The 13599-nt window shown below is 40.5% G+C and overlaps 1 protein-coding gene across 4 annotated transcripts in view; it reads left to right on the top strand.

Moving 5' to 3' along the window:
* LOC135679219 (probable histone acetyltransferase HAC-like 1) overlaps positions 1-13599 on the top strand; it is a 32740-nt gene that overhangs the window by 9464 nt on the left and 9677 nt on the right. For all 4 annotated transcript variants that reach the window (XM_065192718.1, XM_065192716.1, XM_065192717.1 and 1 more), the window contains 9 exons: positions 1608-1904; positions 2009-2284; positions 3908-4036; positions 4203-4403; positions 4572-4714; positions 4802-5114; positions 5320-5459; positions 12583-12661; positions 12834-13223. In XM_065192718.1, coding sequence (XP_065048790.1) covers positions 1608-1904; positions 2009-2284; positions 3908-4036; positions 4203-4403; positions 4572-4714; positions 4802-5114; positions 5320-5459; positions 12583-12661; positions 12834-13223 — 1968 coding nt within the window. The remainder of the gene's footprint in view (positions 1-1607; positions 1905-2008; positions 2285-3907; positions 4037-4202; positions 4404-4571; positions 4715-4801; positions 5115-5319; positions 5460-12582; positions 12662-12833; positions 13224-13599) is intronic.

Below are 13599 nucleotides of genomic sequence, written 5' to 3'. Positions count from 1 at the left end.
CTATAATTATGCATTCACTCAAATCATTTTCTTAAAATGCACATTAAAAATGTAAATGTGTTCCCAAAGGCACTTATAGTCCATTAATGGTGCTTGGTTGCATTAGTACATGCTAGTCCAATTGGTATTCTGAACCATGACTCAAAAGTATTTCTTATATCTTGGATAATTGGTTAAAGGATAAGCTGTCAGTTCTAGAACCATTGAATAAATAAATACGAACAAATTCTTTAACTTTTGGGGCATGTTTGTTTGGCAAATTTTACATTGTTTTTTCGGTGCATTTGTTGCATCTACTAATTCCATTTTACCACATTGTTCATGCTGAAATATAATTAGAAAACTCAGCATCTGCCTTCATCTTTGGTAGAAAGGATTTTTTTTGTTATATTTTTTAATCATGGCTTATAGTTTTGTGGCAACTGGTTGTGCCAAATATGGTTCCACTGGGCAAAGGCTAATTGGCTGGACATGTATTAGTATTTCCAACATAAATTAGCATGGTGCATGTTGATAGCTTTCTGGTCTATGGGCCAGCATGGCACTCTGTAGCACTTCAAGTATTGGGCTGCATTACTGTAAATATGCTGTGCAAAATTATTCAATCCAATAATTAGAACCATTATCCTTATAAAATTATGATAATTGCAGCAGCCAGTGGTACATGAATTTATCTTTCTTCCCCATTGACCATCTATTTGGAAATATGATGAAGGTTGAACTTGATAGTAGTGATCCCAAATTAATAGGCTATTAGATAAGTCTATTAATGATATTTCTTTTTTCTTGGGGCAAACAGTGATGTGCATTTTTCTCATGTCCGTGACAAGGTGCTGATTATATATGCCATCTGATATCCTGTCATCTTAATAGCCAGTGTGGACAAATCAGGAGATTGTGTGCAACTAGCAGAACCAATTATATTTTAACATCTTTTAACATAATCAAAAGTCTTTTGGCTACTACACCTTAATATATTGATGTACACTCACTTGACGTAATATCTATGTTTATCAGGTTGTCTCATATTCATGATAACTTTTTAATAACTTGTACAGCCTGTAGTTCAAATTAACATTAGATAATTATGATCATTAAGTGTCAACAACACTTCATACCAAAATTCCTGTAGAAATTGGAGAGTAGAAGCTAATTGTTTCAATATTCTGTCAATAAAATTCAAGTCTTTAATGATGCTTCCACTGTCCTTTTATACCTGGGATGTAATTTTTCTACCCTCGTAGCTATTTGCCAAATTTAGAGGTTCCCATTTTTTCAACAATGGCCTCATCCAGTTTGTAAGTTTTTAATAACGTATGCAGATTAAAAAAACAATAAGGAAGAAAAGATTTGTTCAATCAAATAAGGCTTTCCTAAACGGATAAGGAAGTTATACATGGTAAACTAAGATGGGGTTTGGGCCTGTGTCACTGCTTATTTATTTTTTTGTGCATTATTCAAAGGTATCATTCTTTTGAGTTGTTGGCTACACGTATGCCACATGGTGTGTATCAGATTATTCATTTCTTTGGAAAATGCATGTAAGATTATTCATGTCAATCAATGCAACTAACTAGTGTTAGTTCGTTCTTTTCTTTTTCCTGCAGAGTAAGGCCAAAGCTGAAAGGAATCAAGCAATGGAGCGCTTGATGACTGAGAACTCGTGCCAGCTTTGTGCAGTGGAAAAACTCATTTTTGAGCCCCCTCCAATATATTGTTCTCGATGTGGTGCTCGAATAAAGCGAAATGCATTTTATTATACAATTGGAAGTGGTGAAACCCGTCTCTACGTTTGTACACCATGCTATAATGAGGCTCGAGGTGACACTATAGAAGCTGAAGGATCTACATTCTTAAAGACAAAGCTTGAGAAGAAGAGAAATGATGAGGAAACTGAAGAATGGGTAAGTTTTTTCTTTGGCCTTTTCCTTTTCTTTTCTTATCTTTTTTGGGTTTTAGAGCCTACTATGCAAAAGTTTAAAGATTTGTCATCTGTGTTCTATAATAGTGGGTGCAATGTGATAAATGTGAAACTTGGCAACATCAAATATGTGCTCTATTTAATGGTCGAAGAAATGATGGAGAAGCCGAATACACTTGCCCTAGTTGCTACATGCAGGAGATAGAAAGTGGTGAACGCAAGCCCTTGCCCCAGAGTGCTGTTCTTGGTGCAAAAGATTTGCCAAGAACTTTTCTCAGTGATCACATAGAACAACGGCTTTTTAAACGGCTTAAGCAGGAGAGGCAAGAGAGATCCAGGCATCTTGGGAAAACTTTTGATGAGGTTAGTGGGATTCGTTTCCGTGTCCTTTTCAATTTTACAAATTGCAGTTTGGTCTGCACTTCTGATGGACATGAAAGACATTCTAGGAACTATAGCCAAAATCGTATAACTACATATTTTAGTAATAGTTCATAAATGGTGCCAAACAACCTCCATTTGATCAGACATCTATGGCATTACTAACCTCCGTTTGACCAGTGGCTTGGATTCCTTGTTCTTCTATTCTCCGTATATTGCTTCTCTTCTTCTCCTATTCCTGCTGTAATTTCTAATGTCATTTAAATGTCTAATCCAGATAACTTTGGTTGAACCTTGATAACTTCTGGACCTATAGTTCACTTCATAAACCATCTTCTATGAGTCCTGCATTTTAGTATTTTAGCTTCTAGTAAAACATCAGGTTTTATTGTGATCAGATTCATCTCTGATACCCATACTATATTTTTCTATCTTTGCCCTACTTTTTCAAACTTGCATTGCATGCTAGTTAAAATATGAGTTCCATTGGAACTCTTAATTGTTCCTGCCATACATTATATGTGAGAAGGAAGAGATCTGCAGAATGACACGAGGTGTTCTTGGTACACTTTTTACATGAATCATTGAATCCTTTACTGATCAACTTGACATAATCAGAAGAATTAGGGCTCTATATAAGATCAGAACATCTTATCTATTTTGTCTTTAATCGGAATTATATCCAAAAATTTAAATCTACAACTAGTTATCTAACTTAAAAACAACTCCAAGATTTTAGAGAACACTTATCAAAGATCATGGAAAAAAAGCCAAAGTCTTATTAACCTGTCCCAGTCCTACAAATATGATGCACATTGCACAAGACTCCTCTAGTGTAAGTCTAGGAATTTTAACTTATGCAACCTGAGACCTCTATGCAGAGATCTTGTTTCATCAAAACCCAAGAATGATCCAACTAACAATGAAGTAACCTTATTGTGGACTGAGACCAATAAAAAATATCTGGTGTTGCAATCATAAATTATGCTTTGCATATCATAATTAATACTCTCTGTTTGGTCTTAGTTAAGTCTTATTTATACATTACTTAATCTGAAAATGTTGAAATTGGTTTACTGTTATTCACATGCCATGATGTTAACTATGGAGAGAGTTACAAACCAATAATGGCATGAATCTTGTGCCCTCACCTTTTGATGGATTAATTATTTAAGTTCTATTTCACTTTTAATTTAGGTACATAACCAATGATTTCCCTTTCTTGATATAACTCAGCATATTCAAGAGCCACATTTGACCTATCCATGAGCTGCTTCATATAATCACATGCTTTTATTTCTGTAGGATCAGTCTTAGACAATGAGAATGATGCATGTGTTCATTATGCTCATGGCCTATATATGAGCATATCAATTTAGGGCTGATCTCATCAGCCATTAATAATAGTGGAGTTTTACCTAATTGAACTATTGTTGTCCTGAGTTTTTAGTCATCAACTAAATTTAATGTACAGACATGTTTAACTCATTAGTAAGCAAGTTTATCATGCTTTTATATTCCTTTAGCTTCTTTTGTTTCTAAACAGAAATGGTAAATTCTTGTTCATTATAGTTTTAAAATTATTACTTCTTTTCCATATATCAGGTGCCATCAGCTGAAGGGCTTGTAGTTAGGGTTGTATCATCTGTTGACAAAAAATTGGAAGTAAAGCAGCAATTTCTCGAGATATTTCAGGAGGAAAATTACCCTAAAGAGTTTCCCTATAAATCCAAGGTACAAAAGCTACATACTTGATAAACCATGGAATGCATGATTCCTATTGTCCTACTCTGCAGAAATAGATTAACCAAACTTTCAAAAAAATCTTAAGTAGTAGCTCCAAGTTTATGATGAAATCTACATAGTCTAAAGACTCTAAACTAACTGACCCTTGTTTCAGGCTATATTGTTGTTTCAGAAGATAGAAGGTGTAGAAGTATGCCTATTTGGGATGTATGTTCAAGAATTTAGTTCAGAATGCTCTTTCCCTAACCAACGGCGTGTCTATCTTTCATATTTAGATTCCGTCAAGTACTTCAGGCCTGAAATCAAAACAGTGACTGGGGAAGCTTTACGGACTTTTGTTTATCATGAAATTCTGGTACTTGGAGTTCTTTAGCCTTTTTATTGATGTTCTCAAAATTAATCTGTTTCCATATTTTTTTGGTGATTACATGTTTTTTCCTCCAGAAGCAATGATGATAAGGTGTAATTTGAGTCTCCTGTTTCGGTCCCATTATGAGTGATAAATGATTATGTGCCCTTACAGATTGGATATCTTGAATATTGCAAGAAACGGGGGTTCACCAGTTGTTACATTTGGGCTTGCCCTCCTTTGAAGGGTGAAGACTACATACTGTACTGCCACCCTGAGATTCAGAAGACCCCAAAATCTGACAAACTCAGGGAATGGTAAAGCTTCTAGTCATCTTTTTCCTTCAGTAAGTATTGTTTTCTTGATTCCGTTTTTTTTATCATTATTTTTTAAAACTTTGTCAGGTACTTAACTATGCTTCGAAAAGCTGCTAAGGAGAATATTGCAGTTGACCTGACTAACTTGTATGATCATTTCTTTGTAACTATGGGGGAGAGCAAGGCTAAAGTAACCGCAGCTCGTTTGCCATATTTTGATGGAGATTATTGGCCTGGTGCAGCTGAGGATATGATTACCCAACTTCGCCACGAGGAAGATTGTAGAAAACAACTAAAGAAAGGAAAAACGAAAAAGACTATTATGAAAAGGGCTTTAAAAGCTGTTGGTCAAACTGATCTTTCTGGAAACGCTTCTAAGGATGCATTGTTGATGCAAAAAGTATTTTCTCTTACTTGGGTCTTCATTATTTAGTAACTGAGAATTTCATCTTCATATCATCTTATAACAGTCTTGTAGAATATTTGCTGGGTTGTTTGATGGAGCCAAATTGATCATGTGTCTTGCTTATTTCTTAATTATTTTGAGAATTTTCCTGAGTCCATTATGTCCAGTTAACTTAACTATATTTGTTTTCTTTATACAGCTTGGTGAAACCATATGCCCTATGAAGGAAGATTTTATAATGGTCCATTTGCAGTATGCTTGCACCCATTGTTGCATACTTATGGTATCTGGGACACGATGGGTCTGCAGTCAATGCAAAAACTTTCAACTTTGTGACAAGTGAGTATCTTTCCAAAGGGCAGCACTCTCATATTTTTGAAGAGCTAAAATATCATGAAAATCATCAACAAAAAAGGCAAAAACTAATTATCTTTGATCGATAGATGGTATCAATTGATGGAATATAGCTGATAGGGGCGTTTGATAGAGATTCTCCATATGTCAAATGTAAATTAGTTATTTCCATATTAATTGTTGCAAGTACCTTATTGTCACGACCTTAGCTGGTTTTGCCTAAGGCGTGCGGCACCCTCGCGCGTCCGTCCGCAAAGGTCAGCCTCCCCGAAGCCTCCCATTGTCCCTTAGGACCAACAAAAGAGAGAACGGGTTAAAGAGAACGCCTCAATCGGGATCCACAAGCAAACATGTCCGAAAAACACTTCATAGACAATACAAATTACAAACAGACTTTACAAGCTCTGAATAGTTGCACAACAAAGGGTAAAATGGTCCATTACAGACCGAAAAGCTCTCGCTCGTGTCCACTTGACACAACCTTTATTTACAAGCCTAAAAAGGCCACCAACCCAACTAACATGGGACTATTTAGCCTTCGGCCGCCCCTCTATCTGCTGTACAAGGCATGAACATGCCAAAAGACAACGGACAGACATAAGCATTACATCCAACATCTTGTTTAGAAGTTTGTCCGTTACATTCTCCCCCACTTATCCCTTCGACGTCCTCGTCGAAGCCTTTGTGAACACTGCAACTCTTCGCCTTTGCTGAGTCTTCAATCTTCTGCTCCAGCTGCAATGCGCCTCCTGGTTCCCAGCTGCTCTCCGCTGCTGTTTCTGAGTAGTCGAACCTTTGATCCGCCATGCTGCTTCAACTCACCAATGACTCTGACTCTGGTGTGGGGGGTTGGCTGAGTTGTGTTGATCCTTGTTGATTCCTGCGGATCCGCCAGATGAAGGAAAAGACCATCTTTACTGCGCCAGTTTCTCAAAAATTCCACATGTTGCTTGAACTGGGTGGATGCTTGTTGGAGCTTTAACGAGCATCGCCTCGCAAACTTATGAAGTTTTGGGTCCTTCCTCCACAAAATCTGCTCATTGACTCTTCTTTTAGTTAGTTGTCACATCCAAGTAGGTTCGCATCACTTCCGCTTTCGATTGGCATTTCGTTGGGAAATGAAGCGGACAATCTACTCTCAGTAGCACTGATCACCGCTGGTGAGGATTTGACAACTATTGTCTTCCGTTATCTTCGAAGGGTCTTTGAACTTGTGCAGAGCTCCTCTGCTGGATAGATAAGAGAACTGGGGTACTCGGTTTCGCCCATTCTCTTAAGAGTTGAGAAGGCAAAGGTTACTTGACTTCGCCCGCCTCCTCGAGGTTGTACTTCATGCATCGAGCTGGTTACTAGCCTTTGCCTGCTCTTTGCTCACACTTCTGAAGCACTCGAAGTGTTTGCACTCCTTGCGTTGAGTTAGCTACTGTGATTCACCTTCTCAAAGCCATTGAACTTCTGGAATGCAGGAAGTTTTCACCCCAACTTGGAGTAATTCTCTGATAGATGAGGTCGCCTCTGGGATTGTACCATCTTCTCCATCAACCCTGTCGCCTACTCCACTGAGTAGCAAAGGTACAGCACCGCGTACTGCCTGCTTCGTTCCTTGGTCGTGCACTCTTGCATGACCCGAAGTCCTTCACTTACGGCTATCTTGATGAGAAACTTGTTGACACCGGTCTTACGAAGTTTCTTGGCCTCTGCCCTTCAGCCTTGTCTCGGTACTTGGAGATTGCCTCTACATGCTCCACCTCCTCAGCCCCTTTCACGACCAAGCGCTCTCCCTCCGTGAGAGCAAGGGATCAATGACTTGCACGGAAGTCCCGCCTCTGCGGTACCATGGCGCTGCCATGCCCATGGCCCTACTATCCGTCGCCTCGCCTCTGTATCCCTTTTCTTCACAATCAGTAGAGATGTCTCTGTGGCACTCCTCTGAGTCCATCTCCATTCTAACTGATGCTTGATTTTTGGGTAGCTAAGTCCCTCTGGACTCATCGTCGCTTCCTCGCCCCTTTCGACCCCCTGCTTCAACACCTCTGTGTTCTCCAAGCAGTCCGTTTGGTCGATGGAAAGACAGACTGCAACTCCCATGCATGGCCTCTACCATCACGTTGTAGAGTTTGCACCGATTCTGTTCTCCTTAGCTTCCTTGGTAGCAACGTTCGCTTACTCGACCTTGTCCTCTGACTTGTCGGGCTCCCTTAAGCGAATATGAGCTTTGGAGCAATCCAACTCTCCAGTTGCTTCGATCATACCTCTGCATGATCAAGTCCCTCCCATGGAACTCACTGGTACTTGCATTCGAACTTTTCCCTTGGTGGAACCCAGCCCCCATATGCTGATGACCAAGGTTTTCATCCGATGCAAAATTCGGTGCATGCCCGGAAGACCCGCCTCTGCGGTACCATGGCCTTCACTCCTTGAATCCATAGCCCTTCTTGTCGTCGTGTTGTTCACCAAAGCGGAGCTCCCAGTAGCTCCCGATCATACCTCCATATGATCTCATCCCTCACGGGACGGATTGTGTGTATCGCATTGCCACGAACTGTCCCACCACGATCCGCTGCACCATGTCGCCTCCTGGTGACATCTCCATTGCATTCTGATCCTTGTGGAATAAACTCGAATTGTGAACCCTTCATGTGTGGCCTCTGCCAATACATCGCAGGGTCCCTTCCACCTTCGATTTTGTTCGCTCCTCTGGCAATCGACCTTCATCCACCCACTCCAGGGTCACACCTAGATGAAGCACCGATCTAGGACAGTCCGTCGCCTAGTAGCTCTCGAAGTCCACCGACTTCACTATAGTTTGTGCACCATTGTCTGGATCCTGGGCCTCTGCCCCTACTAGCACAATCTCCGCTGTGCACTGCTTCCTTCATGGCAACTTGAATGGCAACACTATGGCATATTCTTCAAGAGTAGCCGCCTCTGCGTCCTCTTGCCCCGTGCTAAGGCCTCCTGAACCCAACTTCGCCTCCGCAAATTGAGTCGCCTTAGTTCCTCCATCAAATGCTCCTCCGAGATAAGGTGCATGTGCCCAGAAGCTCCCTTCGTCTTTGGCACCATGCAAGATGAGTCCGCTCCGTCAAAATGAAGGACCCATGGAACAACATGATCCTACCCTTGCCTCTGCAAGAGTTCATGTCTTTGACCTCTATCTAAGGAAAGCATTGTGCTTCTGCTCCATGTTCCAACTTCTCTGCTGGCTCCCTTCAGGCGGCTTGGGTACTTCGCCAAGTTACACCCGAGTTGCTCCGCTCCTCTTTTTTGCATTGAGTCGATGGTGGCCCTCGCGCCCACCATTCCACGGGTCAACCCTCCCTTGAGTCCGATCTCCATATCGACTCTAAGTGTGCCTTCATTAAAGTTGTTTCAGGTCGCTCCCCCACTTGATCTCGCAATGCATCCACCAATGCATTCTCTCGAGCGAGATCATGCGGCAACTCCTCGCTGCTTGCTCGATCCATTGAGCTTCGTGGAGTTGTTGTTTGTGAGGTACTCCTCCTCAACATGTGAAGTCCGTCTCACATGATTCTCCCTCTGGAGTGTCGAGACTTATCCCTCCTGGATAACTGTCTCGTTGGAGCAACATCTCTCTTCGTTTTGGAGACCACCATCCCATTGGACTACTCCGATCTGCTGAACAAACTGTGCATTGTTCTGCCTCTTGCAAACGCACTTGCTAGATTGCGCCTCCACGTCAATACAGCCACCACTGCACCCCTCAAGGCCTAGCAACATGCTGAACTCGTTGCACACTTCAGCCTTCTACGGACGTATCCTTTGCATGCCGAAGAGAAAGTTTTAATGCTCCATTGGCGCCGAGTCTCGGCCGCCTTGGGATGGCCACGAACATTCCATCGTCCGCATACAAGCCCATGCATGAGTACCAAATTCTTCGAGTTAGCAATTCCCCTCACCTCTGTGAGCTTTGCATAACTCTTTTGGTCGTTGAGCAACTCATTCCACCTTGGATGGTCTCATTCTTGCCAAGCGCCTCGCCTGCCTAGAGCACCATCAAGTATAGTTGTCAACGTTGAGCCGTAGCTCAAACTCAGCCATCCCAACCTTTGTGCGCTCCAAATTCAACCAAGCTTGCCTGTTCTCGTGGTGCCTCTTGCGCGAAGGGTTGGCCATTCCTCTGAATGCCAATCTCGGATGCTCGCTCCTCTGAGCGACTCTTTTCCCTACATCTCCATGCCCGTTTTCCCTCAAACGGTCGCGCGTGTGCTGACTGCCCTCAACGCAGCCCCGTTAGGTCCCCCACGTTTGCATGTCAAGTGTTTCTATGAGTGCTTGTCCCGCTCTGATACCATAATGTCACGACCTTAGCTGGTTTTGCCTAAGGCGTGCGGCACCCTCGCGCGTCCGTCCGCAAAGGTCAGCCTCCCCGAAGCCTCCCATTGTCCCTTAGGACCAACAAAAGAGAGAACGGGTTAAAGAGAACGCCTCAATCGGGATCCACAAGCAAACATGTCCGAAAAACACTTCATAGACAATACAAATTACAAACAGACTTTACAAGCTCTGAATAGTTGCACAACAAAGGGTAAAATGGTCCATTACAGACCGAAAAGCTCTCGCTCGTGTCCACTTGACACAACCTTTATTTACAAGCCTAAAAAGGCCACCAACCCAACTAACATGGGACTATTTAGCCTTCGGCCGCCCCTCTATCTGCTGTACAAGGCATGAACATGCCAAAAGACAACGGACAGACATAAGCATTACATCCAACATCTTGTTTAAAAGTTTGTCCGTTACATTATGGCATTCGGTCATCTGATGCCAGTAGGTATGCCAAAAATATGATGTCTTTCATTCTAGTATTGTTTTGTTACTTATTTTATTCACATGCTTGTCCTCAAACATGTTTTGCTCTTATTTCTAGCAACAGGAGGCACTGTTTTTAAAGAATATAATTCCCTTTCTCTTCATGTCTCATCTTCTCTCTATTCGCTACTTTTTGAACTTCTACAAGGAAGAAAAGGATGAGTCAAATGGCAAAACAAATGAATTGAAGAGCAACTAAGCAATTATTGAAATTTTGTTTTGAAGCTATAACATCACCTATAAATAATATGGTTCTAATTATCAAGTCATACTCTTTTTTTTTTGTCTACTCTGCATTGATTGCTTAAATCAGGGTCTGTCGTACCGAACTGTACCGCCCGGTATGGGCGGTACGTACCGGTCCGATAGGTTGTCGATACGCGGACCGCCTGTTACCGGTCCGAGTGCACTGTAGCACTGTGGTGGTGCTACAGTACTCGGCACACCTGGGTGTACCACTCGGTACACCTGGGTGTACCACTCGGTATACTGTACCATACCGGTACCGAGCCCAGGTCGAAATACCGGTATGGTACGGTATTGCGAACCTTGGTTTAAATATCATGATTTATTTTCATTCCTTTTAAAAGAATTATCCTTGACTAATTGCTTCTGATAGGCTATAAGTTTGAAGATTATATAACTGCAATCAAGTAAATGTACTGAACATCATTGACTAGTTGATGCTTCTAAATTTATATGGTAGTGCTATTCCTTAAAATTCAGCGAAGTGATTATCTAAAGTTATTTTACTGCTTTTGGGCCTTTTTTGTTCAAAACTGACTAGTCTAGAAGTGCTTAACTTGGTTCCACTTTAGTGACTTTTCTGCATGCTACCAAATTGGTGGACTTTAAACTCGACTATATAATTATTTCTTGGCAATAGGCAGCCAGGTGCATGAGGTTCCTGCACCAATATGGGATCTAGGAAAGTTCAAGTCTGCTTGTCCTTTTAAAAGTCTTTTACTGCTTTCTGGCTTTCTGTTTCGAAACAACCTACTTTTAGGTGAATCTCGTCTCTTATTGTTGCTGCCTCTTGATGACTTGTTCAAATGGATCATTGATGGTCCTCCAATTTTGAACCAGTCACTATTGGAAACAATAAAGTTGAGCAAATGAGTTGTCTCTTTCCGTTTGGAGAGGGCTTGTGAACTAGGCTTTTGTCAATGTGGGGTCTGGGAGGGTAAGATCTACATCATCAAATTTTTAGGTTTCATTGGCTTTTGGAAGATTTACTCAACCACTGGAGGATCATTGGGACAGATCACTATCAAATTAAAACAAAATGATGCAGTTTAGTTTTGGTTTTACATCACTATGGTATTGGTTTTCTACCTTCCGCTACTACTTTCTGCTTCCAATAGTTGATAATTAATTATCCATGTAGTCAATTCTCTATTAATTATGTTTGGGTGGATCCTCATGGTGTAATGAGTAGAGAGATTTCATAAATGACAACTATTTTTACACTGAGAACAGCTTTGAAGGTTCATATGAATTTTCTTAACCATGGTAAAGTATATATAATCTTATAATAGGTTGAGAAGAAACTTTGTTTTATTTGTTAAAGGGTAAAAAGAAAAAGGATTAAAAGGAGGAAAACAAGCTAGTTTGGAAGCAGGTTTGCACCCTAATCAAGCATCTTGCCCATTACAAAATTAGAACTGTTAAAATAACTGAATACTTTAATACATACAAGATTTAGTGTTATTAGTTTGAACTTTGAAGTGATTCAAAAGGAGGAATACAAGCTAGCTTGAAAGCAGGTTTGCATCCTAATCAAGTTTCTTGCCCATTACAAATATAGAAATGTTAGAATAACTGCATACTTTAGTACATACAAGATTTAGTGTAAGTAGTTTGAAGTGATTCAGCCATGAACTTTGGACCAAGGTATGCAATTTCGAATAATACCGCCCGGTACGGACGGTATGTACCGGTCCATTAACTTACCGGTACATAGACTGCCCGTTACCGGACGGAATGAAATATATATATATATATATATATATATATATATATATATATATATATATACATACCGAACGATATACCGCTTGGTATACAGTTTCATATCGTACCGAGTGAACATCGAAACTCCGGTACGGTACGAAATTGCATACTTTGCTGTGGACTACTCTGGTTAAATGTCTTTCCTCATTGGTCCTATGTTGCTTCTAAATGAATTTATTCTGCTCAAACATCCATGTGTGTTATTCTAAGAGGAGCTGAAAATATTGGAGTCTGGAACTGATTTGTTTCTATTGACTTGTAGGTGCCACGAAGCAGAACAAAGAGTTGATGAAAGGGATAGACATCCTACTAATAGTAGGGAAAAGCATACTCTGTATCCAGTGAGTTATTGTAATGGAATGCTCATTCTTGTGTTTCCAATCTTATCTTCTTTTGTGTGTCTGTGTATACATCTCACAAAAGACCTGCATGCTTGTGGCTGAGTTACTGTTATTGTGTATTTTTTGTGTATATTACCAAAACTTTGATCCAGTACACATTTTTATCCTGTAGGTTGAAATAAATGATGTCGCTCAGGATACAAAAGACAAAGATGATATCTTAGAAAGTGAATTTTTTGACACCAGGCAGGCATTTCTGAGTCTTTGTCAAGGAAACCATTATCAATATGATACTCTTCGCCGTGCTAAGCATTCATCAATGATGGTTTTATATCACCTCCATAATCCTACTGCGCCTGCATTTGTGACCACATGCCTTGTCTGCCATCATGATATTGAATCTGGTCACGGCTGGCGTTGTGAAATTTGTCCGGATTTTGATGTATGCAATACTTGTTATCAAAAAGGTGGTATCGATCATCCTCATATGTTGACTAATCATCCATCGATGGTTGATCATGATGCACAAAACAAAGAAGCTCGGGCAAAACGAGTCTTACAGGTAACTTTATCGAATAAAATTTGCACTTTATTTTGGATGTCACCAATTCATTGAGCATAGTATCGTGTTAATTCTTAGTCATTGTCATGCTGTCCTTTTTGTTTCTTTTAGAATGTTTCTAACATTTTCAGAACCATTATTATGTTTTTTTATAAAGAATTTCTATAACTCTTAAGCTTTTTTTTGTTTTCTTTTTGTGGAAGAATACAGATAATGAATTAGTTTGGTTATCAAAATGATAGTCAAAAGATATAGCCCTGTATTGAATTCGATAACATGAAGATTGCATAACAATTGTTTTACCCAGGGATAGTCATACCATGCAGATCGATGGTATCAGTCCGTGGATGGATCGGTATCTTCCGATCGGTACTGG

This window comes from Musa acuminata, chromosome BXJ1-7, assembly GCF_036884655.1.
Source record: "Musa acuminata AAA Group cultivar baxijiao chromosome BXJ1-7, Cavendish_Baxijiao_AAA, whole genome shotgun sequence".
Taxonomy (NCBI): Eukaryota; Viridiplantae; Streptophyta; class Magnoliopsida; order Zingiberales; family Musaceae; genus Musa; species Musa acuminata.
This window is presented reverse-complemented; position numbering and strand designations above follow the sequence as displayed.